Here is a 25,290-nt window from a genome sequence, read left to right as displayed (position 1 = left end):
TAAGTAGCTTAACAGGAACTTTATCAAAGGTTCCACAGCTACAGTGGTTTTTTTTTTACCACAGATAAAAGAGTGGACCATGATGAACAAATCGCCAGGGAATAATATGGGTTATCAGGGCTCCATATAGAAGTGGAAGAACTCTTTGGTAAGATTATCAAGCTTGTTTCCATTCGTACTCCCTCATTGGTGACTAAGGAAATACAGGCACTTTTACCAGTGCTTGCTCATTAATTATTAATTTGCTAATAGGAAAGGTGCTAATAAGAAAGCTGAAACTTTTTGTTGCTTCAATTTTCATTTCTTTTACTAGTTGTGGATTTGAATTGCTTTGTAAATGTTTATTTGTGCTGTTTGCAATTCTTGCATTTAGTGCCAACAAGACAAACATTGAGTTTATATTTTAATGCAAGAAACAATCAAAATATACCACAATAATTTTTAAAGCTAAAAATAACATCAGGAAGTGAGAATTTCTATAAGAAACACAAAACCAATAACAAAGCAAAGAGAGAGTTAAAGGAGTTCATTATTTTAAATAGAGTAGTCAAAGTGAGTGTCTCTGAAAAGATGCTATTTGAACAGACTGAATAGTGAGTGTGCCACGTGGATTCTTGGGGAAGAACATTTCCCGTTATAGGAAAATGCAAGTACAAAGCTTCTGAAGTGGAAAAATGATTCTGTGCTTGAGAAATAGTAAGCAGGCCGGTATGGCTGGAGCCCAGTGAACAACACGCGAGGGTGGTAGCAAATGACATTGGTAGTAAATGAGGTTGGAGAGATAGTAGGAGGCTAGATCATGTAGGGCTTGCCTTACAGGCCATTGAAAATGCTTAGGGTTTTATCCTAAGATTTTTGGGAATTCACCAAAGGGCTCTGAATGGTGGAATGATATGATCTGACTTAAATTAGTCTGGGTGCTGTGTGGAAAATAGTCTATAAGGAGGAGAGGAAACAGACTAGTTAGGAGATGAGCAGCAAGATTAGCAATGATATGGTAACATGGTATTGGCAGTGCAGAGAGAGAAAAGTGATTTGTTTGAGTATATATTTTCACTAGCATTTGCTGATGGACTCAATGTGTAATGTAAGAGAAAAATAGGAGTCAAGGGCAATTCTAACTGGGGATTATTACAAGCACTGGGTAACTGTGTATTATTACAAGCACACCTCATTTTATTGCATTTTTTACATATTGAAGGTTTGTAGCAACCCTGCACTGAGCAAGTCCATCAGCACTGTTTTTTCAATAGCATGTGCTCACTTTGTCTCTGTCATATTTTGGTAATTCTAGCACTATTTCATATATATTCAGTATTATACCTGTTAAGATGATCTGTAATTAGTGACCTTTGATGTTAATCTTGTCATCGTTTTGGGGCACCATGAACTGCACCCATTTAAGACAGCAAATTTAATCAATAAATACTGTGTGTGTTCTGACTGCTCCACCAACTGGCTCTTTCCTCATCTTTCTCCCTTTCCTTGGGCCTCCCTATTCCTTGAGACTTGGTAATATCGAAATTAGGCTGTATTAGGCCGTTTTTGTGTTGCTATAAAGAAATACCTGAGGCTGGGTAATTTATAAAGAAAAGATGTTTAATTGGCTCACAGTTCTTCAGGCTGTACAAGCCTGGTGCCAGCATCTGCTGGACTTCTAGGGAGGGCTCAGGGAGTTTTACTCGTGTGAACTCAGAGCAAGAGCTCACTTATCACCAAGGGGATGGCACCAAGCCATTCATGAGGGGTACACCCCCATGATCCAGACACCTCTCACTAGGCCCCACCATCAACACTGGAGACCACATTTCAACATGAGATTTGGAGGGAAAACATATTCAAACCATATGATAGGCCAATTAGTAAACCTATAATAGCTTCTAAGTGTTCAAGTGAAAGGAAGAGTTACACATCTCTCACTTTATATCAAAAACTGGAAATGTTGAAGCTTAGTTAGGAAGGCATGTCAGAAGCTGAAATGGGTCGCAAGCTAGATCTCTCGCACCAAACAACCAAATCATGAAAGCAAAGGAAAAGTTTTTGAAGGAAATTAAAAGTGCTGCTCCAGTGGACACATGAATGATAAGAAAATAAACAGCCTTATTGCTGATATGGAGAAAGTTTGAGTGGTCTGGATAGACAATCAGACCAGTCACAACATTCCCTTATGCCAAAACCTAATCTAGAAGCAAGGCCCTAACTCTTCAATTCTGTAAAGGCAGAGAGGGGTGAGGAAGCTGCAGAAGAAAAGTTGGAAGCTAGTGGAGATTGATTAAGGAGATTTAAGGGAAGAAGTTGTCTCTGTAACATTAAAGTGCAAGGTGAAGCAGCAAGTACTGATATAGAAGCTGCAGCGAGTTATCCAGAAGATGTAGCTATGATAATTGATAAAGGGGGCTGGCTACACTGAACAACAGATTTTCGGTATAGATGAAACAGCCTTCTACTGGAAGATGCTGCAAAGGACTTCCGTAGCCAGAGAGGAGGATCAGTGCCTGGCATCAAAATTTCAAAGGGCAGCCTGTCTCTCTGTGTCACTGTTGAGACCTACTGTTCAGAAAAAAAATATTCCTTTCAAAATACTACTTCTGACTAACAATGCACCTGGTCACCCAAGAGCTTGCACCCAAGCATTAATCAAGGAGATTAATGTTGTTTCCATGCCTGCTAATACAATATCTGTTCTGCAGCTCATAGGTCAAGAAGGAATTTTGACTCACAGGCCTTATTATTTAAGAAATACATTTCATAAGGCTATAGCTGCCATAGATAGTGATTCCTCTGATGGTTCTGGACAAGGTAAATTGAAAACCATCTGGAAAGGATTTACCATTCTGGGTGCCATTAAGAACATTCATGATTCATGGGAGGATGTCAAAATATCAACATTAACAAGAGTTTGAAAGAAGTTGATTTTAGAAGAAGTTGATTTCAACACTCATCAAGGACTCAGAGGGATTCAAGACATCAGGCCGGGCGCAGTGGCTCACGCCTGTAATGCCAGCACTTTGGGAGGCCAAGGCGAGCAGATCACCTGAGGTCAGGAGTTCGAGACCAGCCTGGCCAACATGGTAAAACCCTGTCTCTACCAAAAATACAAAAATTAGCTGGGTGTGGTGGCGGGTGCCTTTAGTCCCAGTTGCTCGCAAGGCTGAGGCAGGAGAATCGCTTGAACCCGGGAGGCAGAGGTTGCAGTGAGCAGAGATTGCACCACCACACTCCAGCCTGGGTGACAGAGCAAGACTCTGTTTAGAAGAAAAAAAAAAAAAATTAGTGGAGGAAGTAACCACATGGGGTGAAAATAGCAAGAGAACTAGAATTATAAGTGGGAGCCTAAAATTGTGGCCAAATTGCTGCAGTCTCATGATAAAACTGTAATAGAAGAAGAGAGTTCCTACGGATGGGTAAAGTGGTTTCTTAAGATGGAATCTACTCCTGGTAAATATGCTATGAACATTATTGAAATGACAGCAAAGCATTTAAAATATTACATAAGCTTGGTTGATAAACCAGCAGTAGGGTTTGAAGGGATTGACTCCAATTTTAAAGAAGTTCTGCTGTGGGTAAAATGCTATCAAATAGCATCATATGCTATTGAGAAACCTTTCTTTAAAGGAAGAGTCAATCAGTGTGGGCAACTTCATTGTTGTCTTATTTTAAGAAATTGCCACAACCACCCCAACATTCAGGAACTACCACCCTGATTAGTCACAAGCCATCAACATTGAGACAAGACCCTCCACCAGCAAAAAGCTTAAGACTCACTAAAGGCTCAGATGATCATTAGCATCTTTTGGCAATAAAGTATTTTTTTAATTAGTATTTTTCCTTTTTTTAGACATAGTGTTATTGAACACTGAATAGACTGCAGTATAATGTAAACAGAACTTTTATATTTACTGGGAAACCAAAAAAATTGTGTAATTCACTATTGTGATACTTGCTTTATTACAGTGGTCTAGAACAGAACTCATAATAATAACTCTGAGGTATGCCTGTACAAACTTTCAGTTGTTCTCTCCCAGTGGAGTGCTTAATTCTCCCAGCAAGATAAATGACAACACATGCAAAGTGTTGCCAAGTAGAGCTGCTCACCTAAGCCTTGGTGTCCCCCAGGATTTTTTATTGGGAGTCAGTCATGTAGGCATGGAATGCCCATGTGACTAACCTTACCTACCCAGTCTCCAATTCCTGCCCAGAGAGGTCAGACTGATACAGTGTGACCCAGGACCCAGGTGAAAAAAAACAGGTGTTTACCATACATCCCATTGTTAGTGTAAACAATTTGGTGTGACCCAAGGCCCAGATATACAAAGATGCTTTTATCAGGCAGGATATTCCAAAGGCTTATAGGTTATCTCCCAGGAATCAGTCAAGGGCCAGTCCTTTGAAAGGTACAGGCTTTGGGCAGCACAGGTATGCTGAGTTAACCCTTTACTGTACAGTCAAAGATAGTCTCTTGTTTTCATCTAAAAGTTGTGTGGTTCTACCATTTGTATTTAAATTTATGATCCACCTCAAAGTAATTTTTGTGTGTAAAATGAGGTAAAGGTTGAGGTTCATCTTTTTCAAGATAGATACCCAGCTGTGTAGCAATATTTGTTAAAAAGTCTATTCTTTCTCTACTGAATTAAATTGAATCATTGGTTGAAAATCAACTGGCCATATATGTGTGATCCATTTCCACACTCTGTTTTCTCTCTGGTAACACAGTGGCTTAATCATATAACTTTATAGCAAGTCTTGATTTTAAGTAGGCTGAGTCCTCCAACTTTGTTCTTTTTTATTACTTTCACTATTCTAGTTCCTTTGCATTTTCATATAAATTTTACAATCAACTTTCCAATTTCTATAAAAATTGTTGGGATTTTGATTGGAGTTACATTTAATATGTATATCAATTTAGAAAGAACTGATAACTTCAACATTATTGAATTATCTAATCCATGAACATGGGCTATCTCATCCTTTAGTTAGGTCATCTTTAACTTCTCAGCAGTGTTTTATAGTTTTTTTAATTAAGAAAAAATATATTCCTTTGTTTTTCTACATATCATCTGTTCCTTTCTATGCCTGCATTTTAAAATGTGACTGTTTCATTTTGCAGACTCAAATATCTTTATATTTTATTGGCTTCTGTACCCCTACCTTCAAACCATAACAGTTAATTCCTAGTATATGTTTATTGCAGCTGTATTTTTTTTCAATTATGAAGACATATGGTGATTCTCAAAGTGGGAAAAGAGAGGTGAAGAGGGCAAAAACTTCCCAAAGTGTGAACATTTCAGGATTATATTCTCTTCCCTTTCTCATGTGTTAGTCTAGGCCAGAAAATCCCTAATGCTCTAGAGATGCTGCTAGTGTGAACCATGGTTATTTATGGGAATGATTTCATATCCCTCAGATACAGGTGAGAAAATAATTCAAATAATAATTCAAATAGTTCAAATAAATAATTCAAATAATAATTCAAATAGTTCAAAACTACCACTCTCAAAATAGAAATCTCAGTTTCTCTTCCTATATGTATATCTTGAGAAGTTTAATGATTTGATGCATCATGATTAATACATAATAGGTTATTATTTGTTATGTTAGTTTAATCAACATTATAAATTGTATGTAGCCCCAATTACGTAAGCCCCATAGTCTAGCTTACGTCTACTCTGTCACCAGTGCCAACCTTTTTATTCCTAACAAACACTAGTCCTTTTGCTGCTCATCATATAGACAAAAGTTTGCCTGCTGCACATTAAAGAATTAATCTTTATAGCTGAAAGGAAACATGTTTCCCTTGAAATTCAACTCTAAAGGAGTAAGTACTAACAAGCTAACCTTCATCATTTAGTTTTAATAAAGATCTTTAAGAATCTAGAGTTCCTTGAGATGAGGAGTGAGTTCACTTCCTAAAATAACAAACCTTACAGTATGGCAAGCAAATTAAAATTAGATATAGAAGTCTTTCATTGAAGTAAATTTGAAACACTGAACTTGAAAGTTACAGAATTAAGAACTTTAGAAACATTCCTTTTACAGAATTCAAAACCTTTAGCTTACAGATTTTTTGAGATCAGGTCTTGCTCTGTTGCCTAGACAGGAATGCACTAGTGTGATCACAGCTCACTGCAGCCTCGACCTCCCAGGCTCAAGCAGTTCTCCCACCTTAGCCCCTCAAGTAGCTGGGACTACAGGTGCACACCACCATGGCTGGCTTTTTTTTTTTTTTTTTTTTTTTTTTTGTAGAGACAGGGTCTCACTATATCGCCCAGGCTGGTCTTGAACTCCTGGGCTTAAACAGTTGTCCTTCCTCGGCCTTCCAAAGTACTGGGATTACAGGACTGAGCCACCACACCTGGCCTCTAACTTACAGAATTTTTAAATAGAAGTATATCCTGATTATTACCTTAGATGTTAGAATCATCTTGAAAGTATTATGTTGCAACTCTGATGAATGTTTTAAGTTTCCAAATAGATTGATATTTATAAGCATGGAAGAAATAAATATAAACCATAATCCACTCAGCAGATCAATAATGACAGAGTTAGGAGTATACAGGGGTGCAAAGAGAATTTTGTTTCTGTCTCCAAACCAGAGATACATAGATATATGTTTAGTGGCATCAATTTATTTTTTCCAAGTATCCCACTGCATTAAATGTTTTTATGGTAGAAAAAAGTATAGATAGAACAATTTGAGAAAATGATAGAAGGAAAATGAGACTATGAAAGAAAGAGAAGGGAAAAGAATAGAAAAGAAAGATTTTGGAAGGAAGATAAAGAGGAGGAAGGAAGGGCAGAAGGAATGGAATGGAAACTGAAGGTGAAACTAAGGACACAGGGCAAATAGGCACCTTCATTTGGAGATGGGGTTTGACTGGCATTTCTCAAGGTCCTATACTAGTATACAAGCCTCTTATTTGGTCCTTTTGTCTGAGTGATGTGATAAATGTGACGATAGATGCCATTTGGCACTGCAGATCATAAACTCTTAAAGTTGGAAAGGGGCTTTCATTTAATACTGTCTCTCAGGCATGCCAGGACTAGAACTAGGCTGTGTATCTAAAGATTATTTTTCAATCTCTACTTGTACAGTTCCAGGATTGGAGCCCTTACTTTTGTAAATGAAGCCTGTTTTATCACTAGATAAGATTTCCTATGTCATAGCTTTTGTAACTCACTTTTTTAACTTTTGTAACTCATCTCATTTCTAAGCCACACCAAAAAAGGGCTGCTTTCCTTCATGGCATCCCTCACTATATTGTATGTAGGACTTACTCCTCGGGTTTTGCAGTCATTCCTCTTCCAGCATAGTTTTCAGCTTCTCTACCATTCCACTCCATTTATAAACACAACTCAAATCTTTCAGAAATTAATGCATTACCAAAGCTGATTGCCAAAGTTATACAGCATCTTCTGCAGTGTGAGGACTCATCTAGTATTAATGCAGTCCAAGAATCATAATTTTCTTCAGTGTCATCACTGTGAGCTCATATTAGTCTTGTCAGCCAAACCAAACCCAATCAAAACATTAATGTTTGGGAGTTCTGAATTTTTTTTTTAATTTAAACTCATGTTATCCATGCCTTCTTGTTCTGTATGTAATGTGCAATTATAAAAAGTTTTAAAATAGTTACATGAGCTTTTATTTATCTTTGTTAAATTTTGTTTAATCTTTCATGCTAGCCTGTTGAGATTATTTTAAATTGCAAATTTTTTAGTCTTTTTTTCATTTTTGCTCTTACTACTGTTTTTAATTTGTACACAATAATTGTACACATTTTGGAGGTAGAGTGTGCTATATCATACATGTATACAATATGCAATGATCAAATCAGAATAATTAGCGTATCTGTCACCTCAAACATTTGTCATTTACTTTATGTTGAAAACATTAAAAAATTTGATTCTTCTATTTGATATATTGGGTGTCTCTTTAGCCTTTGATCGAAATTCAATAAGCACATATTTTCATTCTTCAGGTCACAAAATAGTAGAATTTTCAATCTAAAAAGTACCTAAAATATCATAAAATTCAGCTCCCTTATTTTAGGATAAGGAAACTTGGGTCCAGACAGGATAAATAACTCTCTCATGGTTACACAACTCATTAACAGAAGATTATGACCATCCTAAAAGATGGATTGGTAACAAGTCTGTGACCCAAGTCTGAGACACATATAATCACCAGTAACACTTGGTGGGTGCTAGAATATTGAACAGTATGCTTGGGGTACAATTGTTCCACTATATCTGAACATGCATTATTTCCATTATTATTTCCACAGGTACTGACATACATTAACAAAATCTAACAGACCTTTCACACTATCAGATGAGAAGTAAAGTTGCCTTGGAATGACTTTTTAGTGAACCATACTGTCTACTTGTAATAAAAGATATTCATTTCAAAGTAATTAGTAAAAATATTTATATATATATATCGGTTTATTTTCTAAATTGTGCTTTCCATAGTCGTTTTGAAAAATCAAAACATTTTCCCACTTCCATTCCTCCAATATTTCTGTTTTATTCAGTAAATCTAAATAAGTAATATATTTAAACTCAAACAAACCCAGCCATCTGAAATTTTTAATTGTACCTAAATAACAAATGAGCCAACAAGGCTATTTAGAAAATGAGAGAAAACTTTCATGCTATTGTTAAAACCAAGCATATGTGTAGCTTTAAATGCTTTTATCGGAAAAGAGGGAGAATAAAGGATGAATAAGTGAATGAATGAACGGAAGTATTCAACCTTGGAAAACACAAGGAAAAGAAATAACAAAAAAAATATAAATTAGAATATAGAGAAAAATAATTTGAAATGAATTGAAGTGATTCTTTGACAAAAGTATAGCTAAGCATCTAACAAGATTTTATTGCAGAAAAAGTGAAATAAACAAATATTACATATTTAATATCAAATCTAAAAAATAAACATAGAGGAAGAAAGGAGATAAACTAGAATTTTGTAAATATTTAGATCCAGGAGAGAAAAGGTTGTGGAGAATTTTTATAGAGGTGATAATGTGATAATGGTTTTTTAAAAGCTTCAGAAATTTTATAGAAATGTAATAAGAACAGGCCATGACTGGAAACTACGAAGGCATTGGAGGCCCTAGAAGCTCTTTCAGTAGAGTGCGGGTCAGAAAGCCAGGCTGCAAGACATCAAGTGGGCAATAAACATCTAGGAAGAGATAGCTAAAATCACCTATTTTCATTCACAGCGTAGCCTGGAATTTCTTCACCTGTCTGTGAGGAACCAACCTCCTAGAATAGAAATTAATGCAAAACTTACTTTTTAAATATGTTATATTTGATTCTTTTAAGGTTGGAATATCAGATACTGTGTTGGTCTTAAGAACATTTTATGAGATAATTTGGGGGTTTTTTGGGTTTTTTTTTAACATTTATATCCTAGTATACTTGCAACTTTGTCCTGTAGATGCCCATGCAGTATGATGGCATGAATTAACACAACACAGAAATTGAGATCAGTTGACTGTGTTCTCTGCTAACTTTGTATAGTAATGCTTCTCACTAGAAGAGAATCCAGTGTTAAGAAACTGAACATAAGCACAACAGTGAATTCAGGTCAGAATTGGGTTCTGGTACAGGTATTTTGAGGATATTCTTGGATCTTCAGAAAGTTCACCTCTTGGTACTGACTTAACTTGTTAAATGAGGTTGTGCCAAAAGTTAAGTTCCTGGCAGAATTTTAAAATGATCTCTCCTAAACAGTACTATTTTTAATAACAGTAGATAGACAATAGTAATGAAAGACTTCAATTAACACAAAATTGGTTACTCATTAGATTTGATATTCAATGTCTTGTTAACTCCAAATTCCTCTTGCTGTTTATTTCAACACTGTTAACACATTGCACTCCATCTTTAATCCAGTCTAATCCCTGCTGTCCATCAGCTCTCTGACAACTACTTTAATTTTCATTAATTTAGCACGCATGACTTAATCATACACATCACAGCCATTAATAATTGTTGGAAGTTGTTTAATATTTCACAGGAAGAATTCTGCTGCTCATATTTCAGTTCCAAATTAGATAACTTTGGTATAAAAACTGTTATGCCTAGAAAAACAGACAAGCTCTGGACAGATTGCTTTCTCTGTATGGCTTACAATTGCTTATATCCGGAAGACACATAATCACCTTCAATTGTTGTTTTGAAAAAAAAATTCTTCTAGAAACTGTGGGTACCAGATGAGGGAGAACATGGTTAAAAACACACAAAAAAATGTTCAACAAAGGAAAACAGTGCTCATCCCCTTTTAAGAGCTATTCAGATGAAAAATTGCTCTGCATAAACTTGATCTATATGTTTTTCATGGTTATTAGTAGTAATGAAGATGCATTAACCGTATTCTCTTGATAATGCTCTAGCAGTTTCTTAGTACTTTTATCAACACATAAATTTTACAACCGGCAATGTGGGAATTTGACTAGTACATTTTTTTGTATAAAAAAGGGTAACAACATTATAACTTCTTCATATCTGGGAATTATGAATCCTGACTTGCAAACAAGCAAAACTAAAATGCAACAGAACTTCAGTCCATGATAGCTTTTCTTTATACTGTCACTCACAGGAAATGGGAATGTATGCAGGCTGCTGAGTGGAATATAATGCCAGAGGTGAATGCCTAGTTAATCCAGAATTTATGAGTTTTTTCATTTCATTCATTCTTTTTTCTCAATAAACATATATTGAGTGCCTTCTCTGTTGCCAACCTATAGTAAATGTAAATTAAGAATGCTCTACTTCACTAGGAAGCACCTAAAAAATGAAAGTAAGTGGTGCATAATCACTTTATATCCTTATCTCCAGTAGGAAACATTATTTTTAATAATTTTTGGAAGGACTTTTACATAGCTTAATTCTTTAAAGATGAAACTTGATGCCAAAGGAACCATTTGAAATTTTTTTCACACTTCATTGAATTATAATGAATCGATCTTTCTTTTATAAAGCTGAATTTCATATTTTAAATTTGATTTGTCCTACCTCCAAAGCAATGTAAGTCTCTAATACCTAGCCCATAACATTAGCTAGTAACATTAGAGAAAACTTTATGGAAGGTAGAAGTCTAGTGTTCTTTCCTTTTTATTATAGAACTATGGATCTGTTCTGTTTTACAGCAACATGTAGTAATGAAAGGATATAGCTGTCATATAAAAGGTAGAATTACCATGTAAGTGCCGACAGCTAGATCTGAGAGAAGGAAATTATAGTAAAGATCAAGTTAATTAAAATCAAATAAGTAGATCTCTTAAAGTTGATTTTCAATTTTCCATTTTTATGAAAAAAGCAAAATGTGAGCTATTTCATTTCTATTAATGATTTGGGCAATAAAAACACAAACTTCAATATTGTCATGGAGCTGGACTCCCCTTTACAACTAAAATAATCTATAATCATAACTGGTCTTCAAGATAATAGCCCTGAGATGCTGCAAGATTCTGAGTCATTTGGGAATTGTTCATCTAACAAATGTTAACTTGGTGCCCTCTATTTGCCAGGCACAGTTATAATACAGGTGCTGGCCAAGAGACAAAATATGAGAGAGAAAATAGTGGTTAAGAGAGTTGATAGCTGCTGAGAGGTAGAGTCAAATAAGAATAGACCTTTGGAACTGCAATGTGAAGTCATTGGTGACCTTGAGGAATAGCTTTAGGGCAATGGCAAATAGGCCACAGCTGGAGCTTGGTGGACCAAAGACTGAGGAAGCAGAAGTGGCACCTTAATATACCTTGAAAAAACATGTTATAAGTAGAGGAAGAAATGGGATGGTAACTTGAAAGGAACAAGAGTTCAGTAGAGAATTTAGTGTACATATACATATACTCACCATGGTTGTATGCTAATGGAAATGATACAGTAAAGAAGGAGAAAATGATGATGCAGGAGAGGAGGATGCAGGAATAACAACCTCTGAAAGTCAGAGGAAATGGGATTCAAAGCACAAATGGAGAGGCTGGTCTTCCATTGTGGCAGGTGAAAAGACGGACTATGGGTAGATGCTGCTACCATTTAACAAATATTATTAATAAAGTACCTATGATGTACCAGACAATGGCAATATAGTAGTTAACAAAAGAGACAAAAATCCTTGCCCTCATGAAACTTGTATTTGAATGGGGATTGGAAGAGGTGAACAAATGATAACCAAATAAATAAATGAAATATATAGTATGTCAGATGATGAAAAGTGCTATCGAGAAAAATAAACCAGGGAAGTGGAGAAGGAGGATATGGAGCGCTGGGGTAGAGAATAAGGACATAACTTTTAGGAATTTACTTCATGACTGTCAGACACATATATTTTCAAAATCATATTAAATTTGGCCTAGTACCCATGTGCCAGGGCTGGTAAGAAATCTACTCTTAGCTTCATTTCATAGATGCCCCCTTCTGTGAGGACCCCATGACTTGCCTAGCCTGTCCTTCATAGTCCAGTCACAGGTTTTAAGCATATATTTATTTATGTGATTATTTGATTAATATACTTCTTCTCTACTAGACTAGAAGTTCCAGGAAGGGAACTGTGTCTATTTTGGGGCAGTTATGTCCTCATAACCCAGCAGGGTTAGCTCTATTTGTTGAATGAATGAATGAAATGTAAATAAGACTGTTTTCCATAAGCTATGTTTTTAAGAAACTCATTATTTATTCTGTAGTAACTTTAAATTTTCACTTCTCACTTTATGTAGCTGGTCTAGTAAATGACCTTTTTCAAAGCAGACAAGGTGTGCTTTTATACCAATTAATTATGTGAAATAGAATCATCCTCTAATGTAAATAATGCTTCTCCATTTCTTTTTTTTAACAGGACCAATGCCAAAGGTGCTCCCCTGAATATAAATAAGGTCTCTAATAGCCTGATTAATTTTGGAAGAAAGTTGATTTCCCCAGCAATGGCTCCAGGCAGTGCAGGTGGCCCTGTACCTGGAGGCAACAGCAGTAGCTCCTCCTCTGTTGTAATTCCTACCAGGACCTCAGCAGAGGCCCCAAGCCATCACTTGCAACAGCAACAGCAGCAGCAGAGGCTGATGAAATCAGAAAGCATGCCTGTGCAATTGAACAAAGGTAGGAAAAAATACTAGTAAATCTAAAGAAAACATTCACGGTGTAGCCTGGGATTTCTTCACCTGCCTGTGAGGAACCAATCTCCTAGAATAGAAATTAATGCAAAACTTACTTTTTAAATATGTTATATAAAGTTGGAATACTAGATACCGTGTTGGTCTTAAGAATATTTTATGAGGTAATTTTTTTTTAACATTTATATCCTAGTATACTTGCAACTTTGTCCTGTAGATGCCCATACAGTATGATGGCATGAATTAACACAACACAGAAATTGAGATCAGTTGACTGTGTTCTCTGCTAACTTTGTATAGTAATGCTTCTCACTAGAAAGGAATCCAAAATGAGAAGTTCCGGTACCATGGGCTTCACTGGTCACAGCATTCGTTGGTAAATTACAGTTGTTTTGAGAAAGTGGGCCACTAGGCTTGCAGTCTCTCACCCAGCTGCTTCACTTCTAAGGAATACAAACTAGAATCTTAAGCAGTGGGGAGGGAGAAACTAAACAAAATTTCAAGCAGCCAAAGTAAGTGTATGAGTCCATAAAATAAAAGTTAGAACCACAGAATGTTACAGCAGAGGAAACCTGGGAGATCATCCAATCCATATCTCTCAATGGGTAAGTGAGGGCACTGCTGTTGGTAGCACATTTTCTACTGGGACTCAGGTAAGCTAATTTCTGTGTTAGGGCCTTTCCAGAGCTTCACCTCCCTCATGTTTTGTATTCATAAGAGAGCACTTCAGGTTCTTACTCTGAACCTTTGCATTTTTATTTTTCACCTATTTTTGAAGAGTCATAATGTATTAGGTCCCCCTTTTCAAAAGAAATTGGAAACAGCTACATTTATTTTTAGTACTAGGACTCTGCTAACTGTACTCTAGAAGCAAGAAGTTGTATCTTGATGGCAAAAAATACTTAAAAAGCAATCCTAAGACCTCACAAGCAGTTTGGGGCCACTTAGTGTCAGAGCAAACATCCTGACCCAAGTGTCATTCATGTCTTAAAGGGATCCATCCCTCTGTTATATCAGTTTTCAATAATTAGTGTTAACAGTAACATGAGTAATATTGTCAGTAAGAAGATTTTAAAAGTATGTTCCATATACTCTGTTTAAGGAAATTACATTCAAAATTAGTTTCTGATTTTACATAGTGCCATTTAAATTGGTAAACTTAAGTTAAATGGACTTTCTTTCCCAATGATACAAATGTTGAGTATTATTCAATGAGTGTGTGTACACACACATGCACACACCCATGCCTGTCTGTATTCCTCTATTGGTTACATCATGTTATTCTTCTATTTAATTTTTATTTGCCTATGTAAAATACTAGATTTTATATAATTCATATTTAAATTTTTGTGAGAATATTCAATTTACCATGCATAAGAATATATCGGGCATGGTGGTTCACGCATGTAATCCCAGCACTTTGGGAGGCCGAGGTAGATCACAAGGTCAAGAGATGGAGACCATCCTGGCCAACATGGTGAAACCCCGTGTCTACTAAAAATACAAAAATTAGCTGGGCATGGTGGTGCATGCCGGTAGTCCCAGCTACTCAGGAGACTGAGGCAGGAGAATCATTTGAACCTAGGAGGCGGAGGTTGCAGTGAGCCAAGATTGTGCCACTGCACTCCAGCCTGGCAACAGAGCCAGACTCCATCTCAAAAAAAAAAAAAATATATCTCGTTGAAAATTACATTATTTTCTTTTTAACGTAGAGCTGTCACACATTTTTTAAAAAAAAGAGACCAAAGCATTAGCATATTGTAAATGTATTTTAATGCCAGGAGATATACCCATTTCCAGAATGGAAATGAATGTTATTTTACATATTTCTTAATTGTACTGTTTTATTGTTCTAAACAAATACGATTTCAATATTGCTTTGATAACAAGCTGTAGTCAGTTGTAATTCTAACTGATGGCAGGCAAATGAGTCAGAGAATCTCTTAATGTTGTAGCTTAAATTTTCTGAGGAACTAAGCCAAATGACTAGAAATATAAAGTTTTGTCTCCAAGGAAATGTCAAGTATTAATATCACAGTAAGTGAGAAAGGAAGTGCATGGAGATGGAACAATTGATGAAAACCAAGTCCCCAGTTATAAGGAGACAACAGAGCACTTAAGCAAAGTATTTGGAACATGATTATCACTAGGGCATTTTAACTGATCCCTGTGCTGAAAGGAAGTAGCCTTGTTTGGCAACCCTTCTATATTTGTACTTGTGTTTTGCTCTTCTCATGTCAATCTACCAAAAAAAAAAAAAAAACTTGTTTACCTTCAGATTAATTATAAATGTTCCTGCTAATGCTCCTTCCCTCACAAAGGTATGGATAAAACAAAAGGCAAAGAGAACGGTTTATGGAAGTAGACGATAGAAGATAGTGTAGTTTGCTGCTCTTCTCTATTCATCCATTGATGAGCCCTAAGCAACATCCTGAAGCTCTCTGACCCTCTTCTTTCCTCACCCTGAAATAAGAGATTTGGGCTAATCCCTGGAGAGTCTCCCACCTCTAAAAATCTATGGTTGTTTTGGTAGAATATGTACTAACTCTACGGTGAAAAATACTTCTCCAACATTGGTTCTTTATGCTGGTATTTCCCACATGTATCCTGCTGTGCTGTCACACTGAAAGCTGCAAGCAAATCACCTGGTCCCATAGATCAGTGAACACAATATTCAGCCTGTCAGGAGGCTTGTGTTGCGAAGTGATTTCTCTCTCAGAACAGAGTCATCTACTTAGTGCCTTTGAGGAAAGATAATGTAATAGTCTTTTTAGTGTACTCTGCTGGAAAATTTGAAAGTTATGTTGAAAAATGGTTGTTTATAAAGATGAAACTGTTTATGGTTTTCATAATGAGTTAACTTTCAATTACTTGTGCTTGTATGCTTAGATAGGGGGACAGTTGTGTTTGTAATCCAAACTCACATGTGTTGCTTGAAGTACATTCTGTAGTTTGTCTTTGTGTTGGGGTAGGATAGTGAAGGAGCAGCCCAGATGTTCCCTGTAATTGTTTTGGTGATATTTAATGTTAAAATGAGTTGTCAGTCTCTATACATTAATAAGTGATCTAGAAGCAGCAGAGTAAAACAGGTAGCAGGCACAGAATTGAAAATCTCCTTCAAAGATACAGAAAGTAGGCACGCCATTATCAGTGAATTTAGAGTACATATACTATGAAAATCTGGGGCCCATTTCCACTAAAAGCTGTTTATCACTTGTTTGTGGTATGTTCGTTCCTATTTATAGATTTTATTTCAATTATAGGAGACTAAATGTGTGTACTGTTAATTGATGATGATGGTATAATTACAACTTAACAGTTTCCAGATTAGCTGGCCATGCTGTAAGTCATAGTGGTCAGAACACTGAGGATATGTCATTTAACTCAAAAGTTGATTTTTTTACTACTGTATATATTATATAAAAGCTCAAGGGGAAACAAGTCAATTAATCATAAATGATCATGCATAGAAAATATGATGCTTTTTTAAAATGCTTTTTTCTTTAGCTTGTTAGTCTGAAAATAGCATAGGCCTTCAGATGGTGATATATCCAGAGAATGATTCTGTTGACAGTGACTATGCTTAGTGTTGAACTTTGTCATCCAGGAAGGAAATCAAAGAACCAAAAAGTCTTCCTTCCAAATGTTAGTGCACCTCAGGTTCTTCATGAGATTTCCTGTTATGCTCCTTTTCCTTTCTTATGTTCTTAAAATGCACTTGGGTTTTTTTTTTTCCTGTTTCCTTTGTCTATATTTTAAATTGCTTTTTTAATTTGAACATGTCATTATTTTAAGCACTTACTATAAGTCCAATTTGTAAATGAAATCTTGCCTATAAGTGTATCAAGTTAAGGGTATGCAGTTCACAGGTTTATTTTTACATGTTGACATTTATAAGTACATGTGGTAACTTAAATCTTTTCATTACTTAATATGAAATTAGAACTTATTGAGGTCTTTATCTTATCACTGAAGAAGTTGGTTTCAAGTTTAGTTAAAAATAAATTTTGTCTGATATAGGAGGAAATCAATTTCAAAAGAATGCCTATTTTTAAATAAATGACATATAACTTACTTTTAGATGAAAGGGAAAATATAAAATCACACTAATATTTGTAGCATCATGAAATATGCTCAGCAAAATCTTTTGATTGCTGAAGTTTCCTATACTCTAGTTGAAACTTGTTTGTGTTTTCTTTAAGAAAAACAAACACAAAACATTTCTAGAAAACATGCTCTTAAAAATTATTTTCTTTGAAAATATTTTATATTTTTCTAAGCTTGTGCGTTATTTTCTTTTGTACTATATTTTTAGTAATTTGATTAAAGTATTAGAACATTCAGTATAAAAGAAAAGTGAAGTTGATTATTTCCTTTTTATGAAATCTAATTATTTTTTCTTATGAAATCCAGGCGATGTAGTTACAGGAAGCGATGCTCAGGTTTCTGTTCCTGTCCAGACTCTAACTGACCTCCAAGGTACAGTTACCATAACAACATAGTGTTTCTTTTTCTTTGCCTACAGTATTATCATTGCCTACTCCAAAACTCCATTTTTCTTTTTGCCCACCCTCCATTCATACTGTTTTCAATTCACTACCATTGTTCAGCCACTGAGTGGCACTATTGTTAAGAACAAAAGTCCCCTCTCATGTCATACCTTGGTGATGCCGAATATGGCTGTGATGTGGGTTTTCTATTAGGTGTGCACAAGCCTCTTTGCAAAATACGATTCACCCTGTATTTTGTGGTTATTATAACATAGTATACTTTGTGTGCCAGCTCACACTGAGGTGTTCTTTTTGTTACACTGGTGCTCTGTGACAGTATTTGACCAATTAGTTCTGAAAATAGACATCTTATGTGCTACGATTAGCCAGAAATACTTACATTTTGCCTGAAATAATTACAACCTGATTTTGAAATGTTTTTAAGTATTGCCTTTGAATTACGCATTATGTTAACACAATTAAAGTACAGTGTAGCAAATCTTCATTTATGGTAACTGGCAATGGTTTTAAAAAAAGAATGTTTAAATATCATATCCATTTGTTCAAAATATAGAAAATATAGTTTTTAAATAAATACAAAAAGTGATCATCTACCTCCTATGCAATTTTAAAACATATAAATACTTAAAGTGGCTGCATTAATCTTTTATTATGCAGTCTTTTAGATGAAATATGCGATAGAGAGGATTTCTGTGTTAAATGGAAGCCTAGAGTAACTTTAAGAATCTTCTATTCAAATTCAGACTAAAATGATAGCAGTATTAATTAAAATCCATACCATGTTTTTCTTAATTTAAAATACCACATAATATAGTCATGCTAGTAGTATTAAAATACTGTTTTAATAATGATATGTCCTCATATTATCCATTTTTTTAGGGGGGGTGGAACAGAAAAGAATGGGTTGTGATTAAGAGATTGATGTATTGGGTTAACTTAAAAAACAAAAACCCACCACATTGTGGCAATAGAGGAGTAAGCTTTCACTTCTATACATAGTTCTGTGTCTCACAGGTATAGTTTCTGGAGGTATTCTGGTAATTGAACCAGATGAACTTCAAGGGCTTTTCTAGCTCAGGGATTCCATGAAGAGCTGTTCATTCTTGCTGTCTGTTAAATGATCTACATAATAGAAGGGTATAATAGCATGTACAAGAGGAAAGGCAGATAATGTCTACATGATTTCTCTTTAACTTTGCACTGAGATGAATGTTAATGTGATCATCTGATATGGAGAGAATTTACAAGACTTAAATTTGTTTTCTAAAATTAAATTCTGAGCCCCACAGACAACTTTTTAACATGTGTTTTGTTGTCCCAACATTAATTGCTACAGAGTAGATCTTTGGCTTCTCTGCAAGACATAGGATATGGAGCCCAATTTATACCTATGGAAAGAAAAGCTAAGAGTTGGCTTGCTTATTCTGACTTCTGCTTCTATGCTATTAATAAATCCAGTTTTTTTCCTACAAACCAGAGCCACAGGAGTAATGTAACTGTTTAACTAGAACTTCAAAGAGGGAGGTTATATTGTTTTGTTCAAATACCTCGTGTTATATAAGTAGAATTATCTCATTTGTTTATTCAACAAGTATTTATTGAGTGCCTGCTGCTGTGTCAAGCTCTGTTTTCACTGGTCCCTTGGCTTTCCTTACAGCTTTACCTGGTTGGTTGGGCATTACCTTTGCTTTAGGTGACCCAGTTAAGCCTACATAGTCGGGAACCAGCTCTTTTACTAGATACCCTATTCAGAATCACCTCTGCCTCCCATACCCTAGCAGAGATTGTATCAGTCTGATAAGGAAAGTTCCAGCTACTTTAATAGATGTGAATCACAAATAAACAGCTTTTAGTCTGTGGTAATGATTTTGACAATGATAGACAATGAGAGTACACCTACCTGATTTGGGGAAGTCACTTTTTGTCTTCCTCAACATATTCCCTGAAGAGTACCAAGAAGCAAGGGGAAGTAGAAGTAAACCAAAATAGTGGTAGCAGAAAAAAAAATTCTATCTATGCTTAATATAATCAGTGTCAAGGAATTAAACTACTTAGACTTTCCCAAGTATCTTTTTTCAAAGCAATGAAGTAAATTTCAAGAAACGAAGTAAATTTCAAGAAACAAAGTAAATATCAATACTTTTGCTGATTCCTTGATTATAGATAGTCTTTTTTTAATGAAATTTTATGTCTGTATCTTTGACTTTTAACACAGCAGTTATATGGGCTTTTATTTTTAGGAAAAAACCTGAATATAAGGTGAGATTCCATAATTTAGATCAATAAGTAATTTTTAGAGAATTATTCAAAAATTTCATTTTATATCTTGCAGTGTAGGTTGCAATCACACACCAAAAAAAAGCCACAGCAGACTTTGTTTATCAAAGACTTAACTCAGTGAGGTTCTTCAAAATTAGTTTTAGAAATTGCATACTTACCCCCAGAAACCTTTGTCAAGAGATATTTATGAATTTATTCACAAATCAAAAAGCTTTAAACACAGGTACACACACAAGACATATGTTATTTTTAAAGAGAATCTGGAATTTGTAACAACAGAAGTACAGTCAGCCCCCTGTATCCATGGGTTTCACATCTCTGGATTCAGCCAACTACAGGTCAAAAATATTCAGAAAAAAAATGAGTCTCTACTGAACATGTACAGACATTTTTCTTATAACTCCCTAGACAATATGGTATAACCACCATTTACATAGCATTTACATTGTATTAGGTATTATAAATAATTCAGAGATGACTTAAAGTATAAAGGAGGATATGCGTAGGTTATTTAAAAATAGTACTACCATTTTATATAAGAGACTATAGCATCCTTGGATTTTGGTATCCACAGCGGTCCTGAAACCAATCTCCCATGGATACTGAGGGATGACTAGATTTAGGTATTAACATAAAATGGACCATTAGGGAAGAAATTTAGATTTTTTAAAATAATTTCCATAGGCATCTTTAAAATTTATACTTGTATATATACATTTGTGTTATGGATGTAAATATGCATATACATACGCACAGATATCTATAACATCAGATTATTTTAAATATAAAAAGGTTAAAAAAAAACTTCCTGTCCACGTAACCACTGTTGATATTCTTAAGGTAAAACTAAAATATGTGACATTAGATGATTCCAATTAATTAAAGGTACTACATGAAAAATGGGAGTAGGGGAGAATCTCCATTTTCTCCTCCCACCTTTCTGCCAGCCCATTTCCCCAAGGGTAACCATTGTTAAGTTTCTTATGATTTCTTCCAGGAGAAAAAAATATATATTAAATTGAGGCATAATGTGGGAGTCACATTAATGTGGTAAGAGCTCATTTGTTTGGAGGTGACTTTCTCTCTGGACCATCAAGAAGAAAGCACTGACAAAAATGTCCCAGCGTAAATGAAAAGCAACAAGTTGGTAGAACAAGGAGAGGGATGTCAAGTCAACCAGAGTAGGACAGAATAATGACAAGAAAAAGAGACAGCTTCCACTCACAAGAGTGAGGGAAGATACCAAAAAAACAAAAAATGGTCCTCATAGATGGCACTATATTGATTGGCTGCTCTGGTTATTGTTGAGATGTGATAGACCTGAAGCACAACAAGTAGTTCCATTATGTTCAGTATAATCATTTTAAGGCAGAGAAATATATGTAAAATGAATTTTGGGAAGCATCATCTAGAAAATGCATTTTTGTGGAACATCTATTCCAAAAGACATTGAATAAATGAGTTGTTTTTGGACTGAAAACAAGATCAGAATTTGCCCTTTACGTTCAAAAGGCCTCATTCCATTTTGCTTTAATCTAATTTTAGGTCACATTTACATCAGCCCACTTGGCACAACCCTTATGAGATGGGGAGGGTGGTACAGTTTTGCCTAGCACGGGCTCTGGAGTCAAGCCTGGGTTTGAATTCAGGCTCCATCACTGCCTTGCTGGATGACCTGGGGAAGTTACTTAACCTCTTATTTGTAAAGAGAGAATAAGAGCAGCTACTTCAAGGGTTGTTGCTGGACATCATCACAGCACCTGTTGCATAGTGAGGGCTCTAGGGTGCTACCTGCTCAGGTAGTGGTGATGATAGCACCATTATGTGCTTTCCTCAAATACCTCTCTGAATCTCAGAATCAAATAATGAAGGAGCTCATTCCACACATCTATCTTTTCTTAATTATTATTTCTGATATTCTAAAGACACATGTTTGCATGCAGGTACCCAATCCAACAGCGTTTGACTTTTGTGGTCAGGCTAGAGAATGTCTATTCTGGGGGCTTCAAGTACAACCTGTGTCTGTTCACTCTTGTGACAGCAAGATGCATGTCTTTCATTAGTAGACATTAGCCTTTTTGCTGTCTGTCACTCAAGTCTGCAGGAAACAAACTGTTACTATATAGGGACCAGATGCCTCATTGTCTTGGTCACTATATAAAGTCAAGGTTATCCCCTTTCTGTGGCCACAGAACAGGGGTTCCCAGGTTTTTCCCTTTCTGCTTATCTAGGTTATACGTTCCCAGCAAGTCCCCCCGTAGACCTCCTGAACATTTTGCCTTTGGGTGTCCAGTGTCCACCTTCCTCAGATGACCTCAGGTGTACTGGGGTTCTGCCTGTCTATTTAGTAACATGCCCACCCCCTTTTCTTATTTCCTATCGAATTTAGTAATAGAAAATCCATGAAAATATTATTCATGGGACATGGTAGGAGCTTAATAAGCATTTTTCCTTCCTCTTTCCTTCTCTCTCAGCCATTTTGCAGTCAGGAATCTCCACTGATGCCTATGAAGCTCATTCAGTCATTTTAGGCTCTTGACAAGTTGCCTCCAATGACATAGAGCACACAGGGCACAGTACTTTTATTGAGTGTTTCAGAGAGGGAAAGAGAATGAAGGAAGAACATAAGATAGCTAGAAACAGCTGTGTCTCATCCGAACAGTAACTTTGTGCAACTTACAAAAAAAAAAAAAAAGATAACTTCTGTGCAGATGTAGCTCACACCAGGGCACGTGACTTAATAAGCAGACCATGGCCTGGATTTCAGTTGCTCTGCCAGGCAGTCTTATGTGATGCATATATGATGGTTCTATACCTAGTGCCAGTTAGTTGAAGTCTGTGGGAAATCATTGAGAAGTGCAGCCAGTGTCCTACCAGGAGGGGTTTCAATGATCCTATCAAGAGAGAACCTGTGAATCCACAATCCAGAGTACTGCATTTTAAACTATGTGCTCTAGATTTGGGAGCCATCTCTATGCCTTCCACTAGACATGGTTTATGTCTACGGAGAGCATATGCTAGACACCACAGTAAACCCTTTAATTATCATTTAGGACACACAGCCACTTGTAGATGAGAACTATGGCCAGTGGAGGGTCAGTGACTTGTTCAAGGCCGTACAACTAGGTATCAACCCAGTTCAGACTCAATCCTAGCTGTGTCTGACCCACCAGATAGTGGCTTGGGGAATTCTACCCTGTAAACATCTCTCAAATCTACCACCACAGCCTCAGTTGAAGGCCATAATCTCTTGCCTGGACCAACGCAACAGATGGTCCACTCAACCAAGCCCTTATAATCCTCACTCAATTTTCTGGCCTAAAATCTGTAGTAACTGCCATCAACCACCAATGAAATAAAGGCCAGACCCCTTAACATGAGAATAAGGAGCTCTTCTTGATCTGTCAGACCCTTGATCTGGCCTCATCTTCCCACTATCCTCCACTCCCCAAGACTGGATGATCAAGAGGGAAACTAAGCTCATGTTTAGGGTACCAGCAACTTGGTTTTTTTCTTAAAAATAAAAATAAAAAAAAAAATAAACTTTTATTTTAGGTTCAGTGGTACATGTGCAGGCTTGTTATATAGGTAAACGTGTGGCATGGGGGTTTGCTAAACAGATTATTTCATCACCCAGGTACTAAGCCTAGTACCTAATAGTTTTTTTTTATTCTCTCCCTCCTCCCACCCTCCACATTCAAGTAAGCCCCAGTGTCTGTTGTTCTCCTCTTTGTGTCCATGTGTTCTCATCATTAGCTCTCACTTATAAGTGAGAACATGTGGTATTTAGTTTTCTGTTCCTGTGTTAGTTTGCTAAAGATAATGGCCCCCAGCTCCATCTATGTTCCTACAAAGAACATGATGTTCTTTTGTATGGTTGTATAGAATTCCATGGTGTATAATGGGGCACCTTCAACTTTAGAAAAAATTTGATAATTGATCCTCCCCCAAAAAAACATTGAAATAATCATCAGATTTTTTAGAAAGCACTCTGTTGAACTTAATCTTTCCTTTTACTTTGATATTGATATCATTTTCAATTACATATTGATGGCAGGGAGCACCAAAGGTTTTAATCAGGCCCTGATTAAGCTAGATGTTCCTAGTACAATGCCTTTGAAAATACTGTGTTCTCCACTAGAGAGGACCCTCCCTGACCCACCACGACCATTTCCTCTTGAGTTTTAAGATCTAGCTCACACTCTTAATTGTCTGAGACAAGATTGGACACTCCTCCTTTTGCGCACACAAAGTGCTGTTGTTTGTACTTCAGTGTTCGCTTTTGCTACCTAGGGTTGTGGGTTAGTGTGTATACAAGTCTGTATTGCCTGTATGGCTATTTTGGGAGTTTCTTAAGAGCTTCTGTTATGTTCATACTTCCCTCCCCAGTGCTAAACAGAGATTTCTTTAGGCATTTCAAAAGATCACTCTGCATAGGGCTCATTCCCTGATGTTTGGTCATGAATGAAAGACTACATACATGCATTAATACATGTACACCCTAGATGGCTTAAGAATGAGCCTATATTTAATGTATTTAAGAATGTCTTACAATCTAAAATAATTTTAAATAAATGTCATGGGTCAGAAATTCTGAAGACCAAACTGTGAGACAGATTCATGGTTAAGACATTTATTGGGCAGCATCCTTGAGATCAGTACCTGGGGAGTGAAAGAAGCAACACTGGCAGGGAGAGAGCTAAACCGCTTTGCAGTTGCTGCTGGAACCCTCTGGGGCTGGGGTAGTCCTCTACAGTTGTCCACCTTGAGGCAAGGGGGCCAGCTTTTACTTGTCAACTCAAACCAGTCACTGGATTGGAGTTAATTCCCAGGTAAGGGGCATGACCTTGGGCAAGGAAGCTCTCTTCAGTTGCGGGCAGTTTCCAGAGAAGAACTCAGGGGAGCCATCAACAGCCAGCATTTCCAGCAGCTGGGGGAAATAAGTGCCTTGGACCTGAAGAGGGAATTGGGCAGGGCCCTACAGCAGCGTATTTTAGAATGTGCCCCTAAGAATAGGCTTTAAATTTTCGTGCAACAAAAATGTTTCATGCTGTTCCTCTCTGTCAAAAAAAAAAAAATGTATGTAGAGAACTTTGGAACCAGTATGTAGCTTATGAGTTACAAGCTTGCTGAGAATACTGACCCCTCAGCTCAGGAGCTGTCCAGGGGAAGCCTGGATGAGCCCACATCCATTTACCCCAGTGTGCTATACAAATGTGATCAGATTCTGTGCATACCAGATACGAAAAAGGCAGAGAAGTCTGAGAGTGCATCCTTTTGTCTTGAGACAAGACTGCTCCAGGTACCTGGGCTTTTCCTATGTATCTCCAGAGGAAATACAGTTGTCCCTCAGTATCTATGGGGGATTGGTTCCAGGA

At 36.4% G+C, this 25,290-nt stretch overlaps 1 protein-coding gene across 50 annotated transcripts in view; it reads left to right on the top strand.

Moving 5' to 3' along the window:
- TBC1D5 (TBC1 domain family member 5) overlaps positions 1-25,290 on the top strand; it is a 584,007-nt gene that overhangs the window by 489,320 nt on the left and 69,397 nt on the right. For 26 of the 50 annotated variants that reach the window (XM_054680417.2, XM_001161410.8, XM_054680416.2 and 23 more), the window contains one exon: positions 12,851-13,107. In XM_054680417.2, coding sequence (XP_054536392.1) covers positions 12,851-13,107 — 257 coding nt within the window. Of the gene's footprint in view, positions 1-12,850; positions 13,108-17,534; positions 17,601-25,290 lie in introns of all 50 variants that reach the window. The other 24 variants (XM_009444995.4, XM_063806643.1, XM_063806644.1 and 21 more) reach the window with 1 other exon arrangement.

The sequence above is a fragment of the Pan troglodytes genome, chromosome 2, assembly GCF_028858775.2.
Source record: "Pan troglodytes isolate AG18354 chromosome 2, NHGRI_mPanTro3-v2.0_pri, whole genome shotgun sequence".
NCBI lineage: Eukaryota > Metazoa > Chordata > Mammalia > Primates > Hominidae > Pan > Pan troglodytes.
The sequence above is the reverse complement of the archived record's forward strand: the minus strand, read 5'-3'. Positions and strand labels throughout refer to the sequence as shown.